Source organism: Peromyscus eremicus, chromosome 18, assembly GCF_949786415.1.
Source record: "Peromyscus eremicus chromosome 18, PerEre_H2_v1, whole genome shotgun sequence".
NCBI lineage: Eukaryota > Metazoa > Chordata > Mammalia > Rodentia > Cricetidae > Peromyscus > Peromyscus eremicus.
The window spans coordinates 38228429-38241921 of NC_081434.1; the positions used below are offsets into that span (position 1 = coordinate 38228429).

The 13493-nt window shown below is 45.5% G+C and overlaps 2 protein-coding genes across 4 annotated transcripts; one reads left to right on the forward strand and one right to left on the reverse strand.

Moving 5' to 3' along the window:
* Positions 1-262: 262 nt before the first annotated feature.
* Arl1 (ADP ribosylation factor like GTPase 1) lies at positions 263-12220 on the reverse strand. 3 transcript variants are annotated; one of them, XM_059245326.1, is made up of 6 exons: positions 11640-12220; positions 9802-9939; positions 7085-7166; positions 5608-5719; positions 1688-1866; positions 263-610 (listed from the first exon to the last, which is right to left on the reverse strand). In XM_059245326.1, the coding sequence occupies exons 1-6, from the start codon at positions 11641-11643 to the stop codon at positions 580-582; spliced, it is 546 nt and encodes a 181-aa protein (XP_059101309.1). In that variant the 5' UTR covers positions 11644-12220; the 3' UTR covers positions 263-579. The 3 variants fall into 3 exon arrangements, with proteins under 3 accessions (XP_059101309.1, XP_059101311.1, XP_059101310.1); XM_059245328.1 differs by lacking the exon at positions 11640-12220 and adding an exon at positions 11324-11412; XM_059245327.1 differs by lacking the exon at positions 11640-12220 and adding an exon at positions 11300-11324.
* A 370-nt stretch (positions 12221-12590) lies between these two features.
* LOC131895069 (small ribosomal subunit protein eS12-like) lies at positions 12591-13157 on the forward strand. Its single transcript, XM_059245481.1, has one exon. It carries the CDS (start codon positions 12631-12633, stop codon positions 12994-12996), a length of 366 nt encoding a protein of 121 aa, XP_059101464.1. The 5' UTR covers positions 12591-12630; the 3' UTR covers positions 12997-13157.
* The last annotated feature ends 336 nt before the right edge of the window (positions 13158-13493 follow it).

Genomic DNA, 13493 nt, shown 5'->3' on the forward strand with positions numbered 1-13493 from the left:
TTCTTTGACAAGTATAAAGTATTGTAAAATAATGACGTCAGTAAAGTGAGCCAACAAAATAATTCTCATGCCTATAACCAAAAACTCTTAAGTGGAATAGCTTATATAAACTAGTCAGTTAGGCAAGTGATGATTATATTACACACACTATATTTCTAATCTACTTTGCTAAGACTAATCTTTGGAAAGCCTTAATTCATTTTAAGGGAAAAAAAGTCTGAGCTAAATAGTAGTGTTCATACAAACAAAATGCAACCACTAATTTAAAAATAGGAGGGTTCCCCCCAAGAGTGTACATTCTTTAATAGAATTGTATTTGTGTAAGAATTCCATACAAATAGAATATATACCTTAACACAAGAAAGCAAGGAAGACTATTTTACATTACATAAACCATTTGGGTGATTCAATCAAGCTAACCCTCTTGCCAAATACTTGTTTTTTCTATTTATTACAAATGGTGTCAGTAGTTCTGTACAGCCAGCAATCACACAGTCCTAACAGTCACAGAAGCACTCCGGCTGATTCCAATGAGTATGTGATGTAGCGTTTGGTTCACAGGAACTGATGTGAGTGGACTTACTGTCTACTTTTCAATGTTTCAACTAACCTGCAGAGAGAAAATGCAATAGTTTAACAAAACTAACTTCCAGGTATAAAACATGAACATTTACAATATAAATTTCACAATTGAGATTACAAATATTAACACAGATTAAAGAAAAAGCCCAAGTATCTATTAATTTTTCTTTCTTTTCTTTCTATTTATTTTTTTCTTTTTTGAGACAGAGTCTCAAGTAGCCCCAGGCTAACCTTGAACTCACCACATAGCCAAAGGTGGCCTTAAACTCCTGACCCTCTTGCCTCTGCCTCCAAAGTGTTGATATCATAGGCAGGCACCATCAAATTTGATTTGATATAGATCTCAGGTATCTATAGTCTGCTATTACTGCTGGGATGTGTACATGCACAGTTCAGAGGTAGAAACTGATCTCTATTCTCAAGCACCTGGAGCAGACACACCTACTGAACAATTACAGACTAACGGAGCAAGCGTGTGTCACTGGTCTGTGACAAGGGCATATAACTTCACTTGTGTGGTAAGACAGTGGGATCACAGATGCACTTGAGGATCTTTTCGGGGGGGGGGGGGGGGGAGGAAGAGGGTTGCAGCAGGGTCCCACTATATAGCCTCAGCTGGTCTGGCTAAGTAGACCAGGCTGGCCTCAAACCCATAGTGATCCTCCTGCATGTGCCTCCCGAGTGCTGATACAAAAGGGATGAGCTACCACCATGCCTGTCAAGAATCTTCTTGACAAGAAGCAAGCCTTATCCTAATTCTTGAAGGACTCGGAACTGGAAGGGGACGTAAAGCAGAGGGGCAGCTTACCTAGTAATAGCAGTCATGTGAGTGTGGCTGGAGTGAAGACGTTTACTCAGGCAGACAGCGGGAGAAAAGGCTGGAAGGGGTGTTTATTCGCTGCTATCTAAGTGGCATCCCCAAGAAAGGCAGCACTGCCCATAGGCCGGTGTGGTAACGCACACTGTCTGGTCCCTGCACTAAGGAGGCTGAAGCAGGATCAGATCCTGGGCTGTATACCAAGACACTGTCTGGGGAAAAATAAAAACTACCCCACAGGAAGCTCGCCGTATGCACGAGCAGCTGGCTTCAAACACAGACACTCACCATTCCATGGCCTCATCAAGGCCAGTGCCTTTGGTTGCGGATGTTTTAAATATCTGCCACTTCCGGTCCTTCAGAGCAGGTAACCCAAGTGCATTGGCCATTTCTGAGGGTGTCATGGCCTGCTCCATGTCCTGCTTGTTTGCAAACACCACTAAAATGGCCTTTCTCAGCTCTTCCTCCTAAATAAAATGGAAGGAAATAGTAAATTAAAAAAAAATAATAAAAAAATAAAATAGAGGAAAAATCCTTTCATCAGTTTGTACCCTTGAATTGGGAAAAACACCAACATTAAATTGTGTTGAAGAGTAGTGTGTGCTGGTGTATCCGTACTCCTGTAAACATCTCTAATGAAATGCACTGGGTCACAGAAAAAAGACAAGAACACGGAAGGGAGGCCCGTGGGAGGAAGGGGCTGGTGGAGTGAGAGAACCAGAAGAGAGAAAGGGAGTGCATATAAACACACAGTGTGTACACGCAGAAGAGAGAGAGGGAGTGCACATAAACACACAGTGTGTACACGCAGAGGAGAGAAAGGGAGTGCATATAAACACACAGTGTGTACACGCAGAAGAGAGAGAGGGAGTGCACATAAACACACAGTGTGTACACGCAGAGGAGAGAAAGGGAGTGCATATAAACACACAGTGTGTACACACAGAGGAGAGAGAGGGAGTGCACATAAACACACAGTGTGTACACGCAGAGGAGAGAGAGGGAGTGCACATAAACACACAGTGTGTACACGCAGAGGAGAGAGAGGGAGTGCACATAAACACACAGTGTGTACACGCAGAGGAGAGGGAGTGCACATAAACACACACAGTGTGTACACGCAGGGCAATGTAAAGAAACCCACTGCTGGGTACAGCTGGCGCATGCTAAGGAGACAGACGCATCCAACCACACCAGAGAAAGAGAAAGGACGGCAGTCAGTCAAGTCCGAGGCTAGCCTGAGGACACGGCAAACAAGTTCAGGCCAGTGGAGGCTAAAAGCAAGATCTCATCTCAGAAAAAAACAGGACCACTAATCAATCCTGATTTCCAGTCAGTCCTGACTTCCTATTTTATTTGTTGGTATTTAGCACACTTGAACTTTGAGGGTTGTGAGTTACAATTAAACCTATCTTTTCTTTTGTAAATCCTCCCACTGTTTCAGAAAGGCTTTCCCAATCCAAGTATCTCAGGCTTATCCACCTACACATTCATGTAGCTAATTTCCGTATTTTACACATTAGTTATTTCATTTGGAATGTATTTATGTACACAAAGAAGGTAAGAACCTAGTGCTTTGTGTGTATGTTTTAATGTGAACAGTACAAACTGGCACTAGACCCACACTTCACATAACAGTGTCTGCTGATGGACACAAAAGCTACCTCCTAACAACGTGACTCCCAGTTCTTGCTCTGTAAGGTTTTGTTTTCTCCAGAGTGAGCTAGGGAAGCACTCTGCTGAGCTACACCCCACCTTCCCCACCTTCCCCACCTTGGTTTTGAATAAGTCTTTGAACTGTGTAGTCCAGGATGGTCTTGTCTCACGATCCTCTGCCTCTGCCTCCCCAGTACTAGAACAGAAGTGTGTCCCTATAATTACAGACCCATCTCTGTAAGATTTCATAAACCAAATCCTAATGTTGCAAATGACTCCTAACAATCTTGCACAACTCCAGAATTATAAATTAAATTATCAGTTTCTCCAAAATAATACTTGATATAATGTGAACCAGGCCTAAATAAAGCTGCTGTTTTAAAACTCCATTATATGTAACAGTAATTAATTAATGGAAACCAGTCATGAGAGTTAAAGAGAGCAAGAAGTGTAAGGAGGGTCTCCGGCATCCACTGGCCCCCACTGGGGGTGTTTGAGGAGGCTTAGGGGTGTGGCCTGATGGACGAAGGTAAGTCACGGGGCTGGCTTTGAGAGGAAGTGAGGTGTGTTCTCTCAGGTTCCCGGCCGCACTTGAGGCTGTGAGCCCTCGGCTTCCTGCCTCTGCTGCCCTGCCTTCAGCCCGCCCAGCGTCACGGACTCTAATCCGACCGTCTGGAACCACGAGCCCACTGACCCTCCTGTACTGGCCTCCGTGTGCTGCCGCACCACAGCAGCAGAACAGTAACTAGTGCACCTCGGGACCAAGGAGCCAGAACTGGTATTTAAGCATCAATAGCTGGATACGTTAGAACTGTAGGAAAAGGAATAGCCATTTAATTTTCAAAAGCAAATGTTACTGGGCTGTTATTAGTGAACTGAAGCATATTTACTTGAGTCTTTTATTTAACGAATGCTCTAAATTTGATGATCTCAGTAAATGTATTGAGTTTTTGAGCTGGCTCTGAGTTCAAGTTCAACCCCCAATACCATCAAAAAAAAAAAAAAAAAAATGAACTGCAAGGCCTTATGGCCTTTAATCGCAGCACTTAAAAGACAGCCAGGTGGATGGATGTCTGTGAGTTCAAAGGCAGACAAGGCTACAGAGCAAAGCCTTGTCTCAAGCAAACAAAACTGATGCAAAGCAAGATCGTGCCTCACTAGAGAGGGCACCAGTGCAGACATGGGGACAGAAGCAACGAGGAGCTGGCGCTGGGGGTGCCGCAAGCGCAGGTTCAGAGAGGAGCTCAGCGCGGCTGCTGGGCTGCAAACAGTGACAGGAGAGACTCCGTAACCAGGGCAGAGCCGCAACTGCCAACCCAGAAACACACACTTCTCAGTGCACAACGTTTCGAAACTGGCCAAAGGTAAGACAGCTTAAAAGACGGAACTGGAGAGACAGCTCAGTGCCTAAAAGCACTGCTCCTCCTCCAGAGTTCGGTTCCCAGCACCCACAACAGGTGGCTCCCAACTGCCTGGACTCCAGCCCGAGGGGAGCTGACACCCTCTCCTGGCCTCTGAGGGCACCCACATGTATGAGCATGCACCCACATATATGTGCACGCAGACACAAACCACAGACAAAAATAAATCCTTTAGAAGTCATACTATTGGGGCAGTAAGACGGCTGAACAGGTAAAAGTTGCCTAAGTATGGGAACCTGATATACATCTTTGGAACCTACATACAGGTAGATGAGAACCAGCTCTACAAAGTTGTGCTCTGACCTCAATGTGCAAGTGTGTACACATGCAAACACACACACACACACAAGCTAATAGCTCTGAACTTTCAGGGAATCATGAAATCTACCTTACAGGAAGCTATAGGGTTAGATTTTTATTCCATCCATCATCTTTCCAACTGTACTTCTGGAATAGGAAGTAATGTGCACTTTTTAAAAAGAAAAAAAAATGGGGAGACAGACAGACTAACCAACTGACTGACTGACTGACTGACTGGCTGGCTGGGAAAGAGGGAGGGCTCTGGTTAAGTGCACTTGCTGCTCATGCAAGGAACCCATGTTTGGTTCCCAGATACACATGGTAGATTACAACCATCTATAATTCCACTTTCAGGCACACCTTCTTCCAGCCTCTTCAGACACACAGGTGGTGGAGAACCATCTGTACAGACACACACACACACACACACACACACACACACACACACACACACATTTTTTAAAAAATAAATCTTTAAAGGGGTGGGGAAAGTTAGCCCAGTGGTTAAGAGCACTTGTTGCTCCTGCAGAGGACCCAGGTTCAATTCCTAGCACCCACACATTGGCTCAATCATCTACACCTCCACTCCCAGGGAATCTGATAATCTCTTCTGACCTCCATTCACACCGAGCATGCACATGGTACTCACAAACGATGCAAACAAAACACTCATACAAATAAAGAAATAAAACAGATAGGAAAAGAATAGAGGAAAACTATCCTTGCGTGTTTTTCACATGATAATATATATAGGAAAAAGTAAACAAATGTAAGTGATTCCTCCAGTTCCTCATTTAAATGTTTAATGTTAATATTTAAATGTTTGCTTACCTCCAACATGGCAACTAACTCTGACTTGGAAATGCCAATTCGGTCTCGGTCACAACTGTCAACTACATAGATGACGGCATCTGTGTTTGAATAGTAACATCTCCAGTACGGCCTAAAGAAAGTCCAAGAATGGAAAACATGTTATCCCGAGCAAAAAACCTGACATGTCAATTTCCAAGTTGGACCTGGGTCAAGGACAGGGAGATGGTGATTACATGCCAGCCCTGCTCCACTCTGTGCAGAATAATGCCTTATGATTTGCTGTTTCTGACAGAAATGCATCTTGCATCACACTTGGTATCACTAGGTTGAAAGAAGAGTGATAAATATTAAATTATAGACCCAAAATTACAGCTTCAAAGTAAGTTTGAATTTCAGGCTGAGAAGATAGAAATTAATCCACAAAGAATACTAACTACCCCGATAGGAAAACTGTACACAGACCTGATGACTGTAACTTACAAGTCTTTAACCAGGAACCCCTTACAAGAAAAGGATGGCTTTTGTTTGTTTGCCTTTTCCCCTGGACACAGGGTTTCTCTGATCTGTAGACCAGGCTGGCCTCAAACTCAGATCCGAGTTTGGGGATTAAAGGCGTAAGCCACCACTGCCTGGAATTTTTTTTTTTTTGGTTTTCCAGACAGGGTTTCTCTGTGTAGCTTTGTGCCTTTCCTGGAACTCACTTGGTAGCCCAGGCTGGCCTCAAACTCACAGAGATCCGCCTGGCTCTGCCTCCCGAGTGCTGGGATTAAAGGCGTGCACCACCACCGCCCGGCCACTGCCTGGAATTTTTAATGTGACTTTATATGTCCTTAATCACTGATGACAACCAGAAGTAGAATTGGCTACAATCAGAAGTAATCTCAAAAGTGACTTAAATGAGTTACTGAATGGGAGAGTATTTAGTGAATATATTACAAAGACAAAAGAAGAAATACATATATTTCTTTTGTCTTTTATGAGACAGTCTCACTATGTAGCCCTGGCTGGCCTGGAACTAGCTCTGTAGACCAGAAGAGCCTCCAACTCACAGAGATCCTCCTGCCTCTGACTCCCATTCTGGAATTAAAGGTGTGCCCCGCACACTATCAACCTTTGAACAGCAACCTCACTACTGCTCTGAGCGGTCCCCTAAGTCACGCAGTCAGTCACGCAGTCCAGTTGCCGCACTGAATTTCACGGGGCACCTGTACTCACGTCACCGCTGCGTGGCCGTGTACGGGTGCCAAACGTCCTCGGAGGGCCAAGACAAAACTAAACCAGGGGCCGGTTTCCGATTTTCACTTAAGAGATTGTCTGAGAAACTGACTTCCTTAGATTTCAATTACTGGATGCTCTAAGGAAATTCCTAGTTTCAAATCCCACCTCATTTAAACAACCAGACCCCTATCTACTCTGCAACAGAGACGTATTTTGGTTTAGTACTGTCAGCACTAAAAAGAGCCAGTAAATGTTAAGCCTGGTGTTTACAGCATACCTGATACTTGTCTGTCCTCCTAAGTCCCAGACTTGGAATTTGAGGTTTTTGTATGTCACCGTCTCTACATTAAATCCAATAGCTGAAAGAGAAATCAAATCAATAGTAGATGTAGACTATAGACTAACACTCTCCCTTTACAAAGTCTCCAACTTCACTGAGTTTTAGCAACTGCTGTTAATTTTCAAACATTATGGGCTGGGTTATTATAACATTTAAGACAATATGCTATGATACACATATTCACACACACACACACACACACACACACACACACAAAATTAACAAGATCAGCACCACCTTCAGGTTACAAAAAGACCTCGTGACCACTCTGTGCATGTTATTAACACAATTGCTGGCACCCATGTGTGTGAGAGTATGTAAGCCAGAGGACAAAGACAACACCGTGCTGTTTCTCAGTCACTGCCCACCTTTTTTTTTTGAGACAAGTGTTTCTTGCTAGCCAAGGAGGCTAGGCTGGCTGGCCATCGAGCCCTGGGCATCCACCATATGCAGTCTGTTTTTATATAAGCCCTAGGGACTGAACTCTTATCCTTAGCATTTTACCTACTGAGCAATTTTCCCAGTCCTAGCGGTCTATTAAACTTCCCTGAGTACTAGCATACAAATGTTCAGAAAGGTTTTTGCTTGTTTGTTTGTTTATTTGAAACAGGGTCTCTGTATATAACAGCTCTGGCTGTCCTCAAACTCACTCTTTAGACCAGGTTGGCCTCAAACTCACAGGGATTCACCTGTCTCTGCCTCCCAAGTGCTGGGATTAAAGGCATGTACCACCACTGCCCAGCATCTTCAGAAAGTTTTATTTGAAAAGTACAGTTATAGATATGAGAGCTGAAGTTCTGGTAGATAATAAAAACTAAAATTATAACGAAAGACTTATAATTAAAAACTAAAATTCAATGAGGACACAGCAATGACTTTATAGGAGCCACATTCTCTGTAGGTGGCAACCTTACAGACTCTCTGCAGACATCTCAACAGCTCAGTTGTAACAAGGTCACAACTGGGATGGTCTATATTTCACCCCTTCTGTCTACCATCCTTCCTAGGTGTAGCTCTGGCACCACACAGCTGAGACCAGATACTACTTTCAGAGAAAAGGAGTCTAAACGAGAGAGAAAATGATGCTTAAAACACTTAGTGTGGACACGTACAAAGTTTGCTCACATTTCCTAAGCTTAAAAAAAAAAAAGTCGGCCGGGCGGTGGTGGCGCACGCCTTTAATCCCAGCACTCGGGAGGCAGAGCCAGGCGGATCTCTGTGAGTTCGAGGCCAGCCTGGGCTACCAAGTGAGTTCCAGGAAAGGCGCAAAGCTACACAGAGAAACCCTGTCTCAAAAAAACAAAAAAAAAAAGTCGGCCGGGCGGTGGTGGCGCACGCCTTTAATCCCAGCACTCGGGAGGCAGAGACAGGCGGATCTCTGTGAGTTCGAGGCCAGCCTGGGCTACCAAGTGAGTCCCAGGAAAGGCGCAAAGCTACACAGAGAAACCTTGTCTCGAAAAATCAAAAAAAAAAAAAAAAAAAAAAAAAAAAAAGTCAGAGTGAAAAACGACTTCCAGTAACCACTGATTTTTGTTCCCTGTTAACGTTGTGTTGGTAGATGATGTATTTGGTGGGCAAGTATGCACATTACAACAGAAAAATAAAACCACAGCAAACGTAACACACTGAAACAAGTCCAAGTTCCTTCTCCTTCAGAACTGGACAGACGCAGCTCTGTTCCTCACCATCAAGAGCAGCGTTCATGTGCAAAGGGCAGAGGTGACAGCAGCCCACACTGCAGTCCATCCACTGTGTGGACTGGGATTGCAAAGTGACGTCACCAAAGCTACCCAGACGGAGAGAAGAGTCTGAGAAGTCAGAGTCAAAGGAAATGAAACGGGCAGAAAAAACTGCAAAAGGAAATAACAGATGCTACAGAACCCAAACCTTCTTCCATAAACGCAAACAAACAATCCTGGAAGAGTTAGTGACAAAATGACAGTCATTCAGAACACAGTTTAAAATCTTGAGCAAATTATATGAATTCCTCAATTTAATTTAAATGTATTACTCTATAAATTTAGTTCAACAACAGAAAAAGTATAAACATCAACAGCATCCCTATGTAGTAAGATAGGACTATTTGCAAATAATTTTCTAAGACAGCAAGAATAACAAGGCTATGAACAGAGTTAAAGTTCAGGTGTTTCTTCTTAGTTCTCAGGTAACCCGTTCATTTCAACACTCAGCCTCTACAATTCCATCTTTAAAAGTGATCTACAGAACTACTCAGGAGAAACTACACTGTGATTCAAGTACTAAAAGGATGCAGAAAAAAATGTACTTTATATACAACACCACCAATTTAACATCTCTATATTCATTACACAGTTAGCAAAGTACCTTGTACACTTCATTTACTTACTGGTCAAAGCCAGTAGATATTTAGTATCTTCATTAAGTATAAAGATTTAGTGACTTAAGCCAACTACAGCTCTAAACAGACATCTGTTTGCCTGCCTGGATAGGAACCAAGTACATCAACATGCTTCTTTCTTCATTTAAAAAAAAAAAAAAAAGTTTTGTCAGTATCATTTTTTTTCCAAAAAGTTTACAAACCCCTATCAACCTATCATATGACTAATTTATTCAGAAAATTGTATTAAGACAGAAACCAGAAAAGTTCTATAATGAGTTATCAAACCAATACTTACTGGGAATAGTAGTAACAACTTCTCCAACCTGTAATCTGTACAAAATTGTTGTTTTCCCAGCACCATCTAATCCCAAAATTAAAATCCTCATTTCCCTGGTTCCAAAGAGACTGGAAAAAATACTTGAGAAAAAGCCACCTACAAGAGAATAAAAACAAAAACGTACTTAATGTCATCTTTTAAATTAGGGTCACAGAACATTTAACCTTGCCTTTTGAAAGCTACATGCCTAATCGAATAGCAAAACATCTCCCTGGATGCACAGGTAGACACTTTTGCTTCCAATGAAATACATTATTCAACAGCAAACAAGTACTAAGTGATGTTCTCAGGTCCCAAGTACTGTCAGGAGGCAGAAGATACACTAATCAGACATGCAGGACATGCAGGACATGCAGGACATGCAGTACCAGCGCCTTTGGTACACTCCCACTAACCCACAAAACTACCACAAGAGACTCTGATGGCCACACAAGACAAAATACATTTTGTTGCTGATTTGTTTTTCTAATAACAGCTACTGTGGAAAAGTCATTTTACTATTATTTGGGGGGAGTATTTTTTGAGACAGGGTCTCACTTTGTAGCCCAGGCTGACCTGGAAATCAGTGTGTAGACCAGGCTGGCCTTGAGCTCATAGAGATCCACCTGCCTCTGTTTCCTGAATGCATTAGAAAACTCATTTGAGACAGTAAGACTCATCCGATATTTTATGAAATATTTCCAGGAAACATTATGTACCCAAGTCACCCTGCAACATAAAAGTATTTGTGCACAAACTCTTTGCCTTCAAAAGTCACTAAAGAAAAAAAAAAAAGATTCACAATATAAAGTGAGAAAAGGGAAAAGTGGGGGAATATAAAGGAGAATATGCTCAATATGCATTATATACAGGATATATTTAATCTTAAAAATAAAAGGCAAGGCCTTTGGCTAGTGATCTAATAGTACCAGCTACTTAAAGAGGCTAAAGCACCGTGAGTCTTGAGTTGGCTACAGCGTGAGTTGAATTCAAGGCTAAACAACTTAGTGCGAGCCTGTCTCAAAGTTTTAAAAGGGCTGGGACTTCAGCTCAGCAGCAGGGCGTTGCCTAGCATGCTCAAGGCTGACTTCAATCCACACAGCCCGTGCTCCGTGCGCGCACACGCACCCGGACACACGGAAAGGAGAAGGGACGAAGACAGGAAGAAGAGATGTCACACACTGTACACAGAACCTTGGGAAAAGAATGGGTGTGACCCGACAAAGTCCTTTCAACCCTTTTACGCGTAGAAGGGAGGCGGAAAACCAACACTGAAGGGTGACAGGCAACCCAACAGAATTAGGATGCTCGGGATCCCTGTTGAGAAAACTCCCTAGAGGGCTCCAGCTGTCCTGGGGGCGTCACCTTAGGGGTGCGCTGGGGCCGCCGCTGGCCTTCCCTCACCCGGGGAACAGCAAATCGTGCGAATCGCGATGAAAAAAAAAAAAAAAAACCCACGCACTGGCCGGCTGTTAACCTCCCACTTCGCAATTCCACCAACCGTGCCAGCCGGCGAGCAGGCGAGCAGGCGAGCAGCGCCCGGAGCCACAGCAGCACCTGGCCTGCCTGGGCTTTTCTCAAAGTGACGCAGTCCCGACGCCCACGCAGAAGCCACCCGAGGGGCCGGGCGCCCGACGCCCCGCTCCTCCCAGCCACCCGAGCCGGGGACGCGGGGTGACGGGGAAGAGACCCGGGCCCGGGGGGCGGGGTCCCCCGGCGGGTGACGGTGGCTCGGTCGCCCGTGGCCCTGCGGCTGTGTCCCCCCCTCCCCCGCCCCGCCGCGGCCGCCCGCCCGCCGCCCTCCCCACGCTCCTCACCCATGATGAGCCGCCGCCGCGCCCTCGCCGATCCGCAGAGTCAGGCCGGGACTCGGCAGCGAGTCCTAGTGGAGCCTGGGCGCCGCCACCTCCGCCGCTCCGGGCCTCGGGTTCCCAGGCGGACGCCTCCGAGCCAGGTCGGCCAGCAACTTCCACGTCGTCCACCCGGACGGGGGAGGGGGGCGGGACCTGGGGGCGAGAGGCTACTGCGCCTGCGCGCCGCCGGGGCACGACGGGCCTGGGCGTCCGCGTCGGCGTTTTCGACGCAAAGCCTCAGCACGCGGAGCTGAAGTGGGCTCCACAACGATAACCCCCGTCCCCCCCAAAAAAAATTTTTGTCTTTAGAAACCAAAATGGAGTGTCTCCTGATTCCACTTTTCTGAACAGTGAGCCCTTCTCCTATATTAAAACCGTCACGTCGTAGTGTTACGTTCTGACACCGAGTCGTGGCGAATCGGCCAACGCAAAACAAGAGTCAGAGATCGATGGAGCGAGGGCACACGGGATGCTGGCGCAAGCTTGCGGCGGCGTCCGCGGTGGTTGTGGGTCCCGGTGCGGTCTGCGGAGGCCGTCCACTTTCCCCGCCCGCCCCCCAGATGCTTTCCCGCAGAAGCAGCCGAGGTTACGTAATAATAACGAGAAGGCTCACCCTTGCTCCCCGCGAGCCACCCATCCTCCCTACGTGCCCCCCACACGGAGCGGCCTCTGCCCGAGGCGCCCCTAATTTTTTGTCCTCTCGGTGGTCACCTGACCACCTTCCCGCCTCCGCAGGACTGGGAATTCGTGGCCTCCTGCGACTGAGGTCGGAAGTTAACGTAGTTTTCCATAGCTGTCGAGTGGTTTCGGAAGGATTGAGTCCTCGCAACGCGCCTTGCTTCTGCGCACGGGCTCGGGGGGGGCTTCGCGTGCGTCCCCGGATCGGATCCACCTGTGACCCACCGCCGTGGCCAAGGAAGGCACCACCGCGGCGGCGGCGGCGGCTGCAAGTGCAATGGACGTCAACACGGCTTTGAGAGAGGTGCTGAAGACCGCCCTGGCCCACGACGGCCTCGCGCGAGGAATTCACGAAGCTGTCAAAGCCTTAGGCAAGGGCCAAGCCCGTCTGTGCGTGCTCGCCACCAATTGTGATAAACCGATGTACATCAAGTTGGTGGAGTCCCTCTGTGCCGAGCACCGGACCCACCTCATGAAGGTTGATGACAGCCGGAAACTCGGGGAATGGGCAGGCCTCTGCAAAATCGATCGGAAGGGGAGACCCCGTAAAGTGATAGGTTGCAGCTGTGTGGTGGTGAAGAACTATGGGAAAGACTCTCAGGCCAAAGATGTCATTGAAGAGTACTTCAAATGCAAGAAATGAACGGCAACCACAAAACTGGCGCATTTTTCTTTTTAAGTTCCTAAAAACGTAGAAAAGTAGTAGTATCTCAAAGTCTGGAGTTTTCGCCGGAAATGGCAGCACTTTTTAGGTTTTCTTCCAAATGTAAATTTCGTGTATTATGTTCTTATTTACCATGGAAATTTTCATCTATTTGGAAGTTTACGAACTGCATGAGATTTGGTCTAGCATTACTAAGGTTTAATTGACAAAAGTCATATGTATGCTGCACAATGTGATGTTTTGATATGTATATACTATATACTATACATATACATATATATATATATATATATATGCGTGCACGTATCTGTTTGACATACTGATTTAATTTTCTTTGGATAAATACCCCAAAGTGAATACCACAGTATTTATTTTATTTTTTGAGAACCTCCGTACTGTTTTCCACAATGGCTATAATACTTTACATTCCTACCAAGAGTGTCTATTTTGCTTTTTACTTAAATTTACTATATAGA

Bases quoted from the DNA above. Each gene is read 5' to 3' on its own strand.
- LOC131895069 (XM_059245481.1), top strand. From the start codon at position 12,631: ATGGACGTCAACACGGCTTTGAGAGAGGTGCTGAAGACCGCCCTGGCC.
- Arl1 (XM_059245326.1), bottom strand. The intron at 5,720-7,084 runs GTATGCTGTAAA...GACTTTCTTTAG, and splicing joins GGAGGACAGACAAGTATCAG to GCCGTACTGGAGATGTTACT. The intron at 1,867-5,607 runs GTAAGCAAACAT...CATTTTATTTAG, and splicing joins AGTTAGTTGCCATGTTGGAG to GAGGAAGAGCTGAGAAAGGC.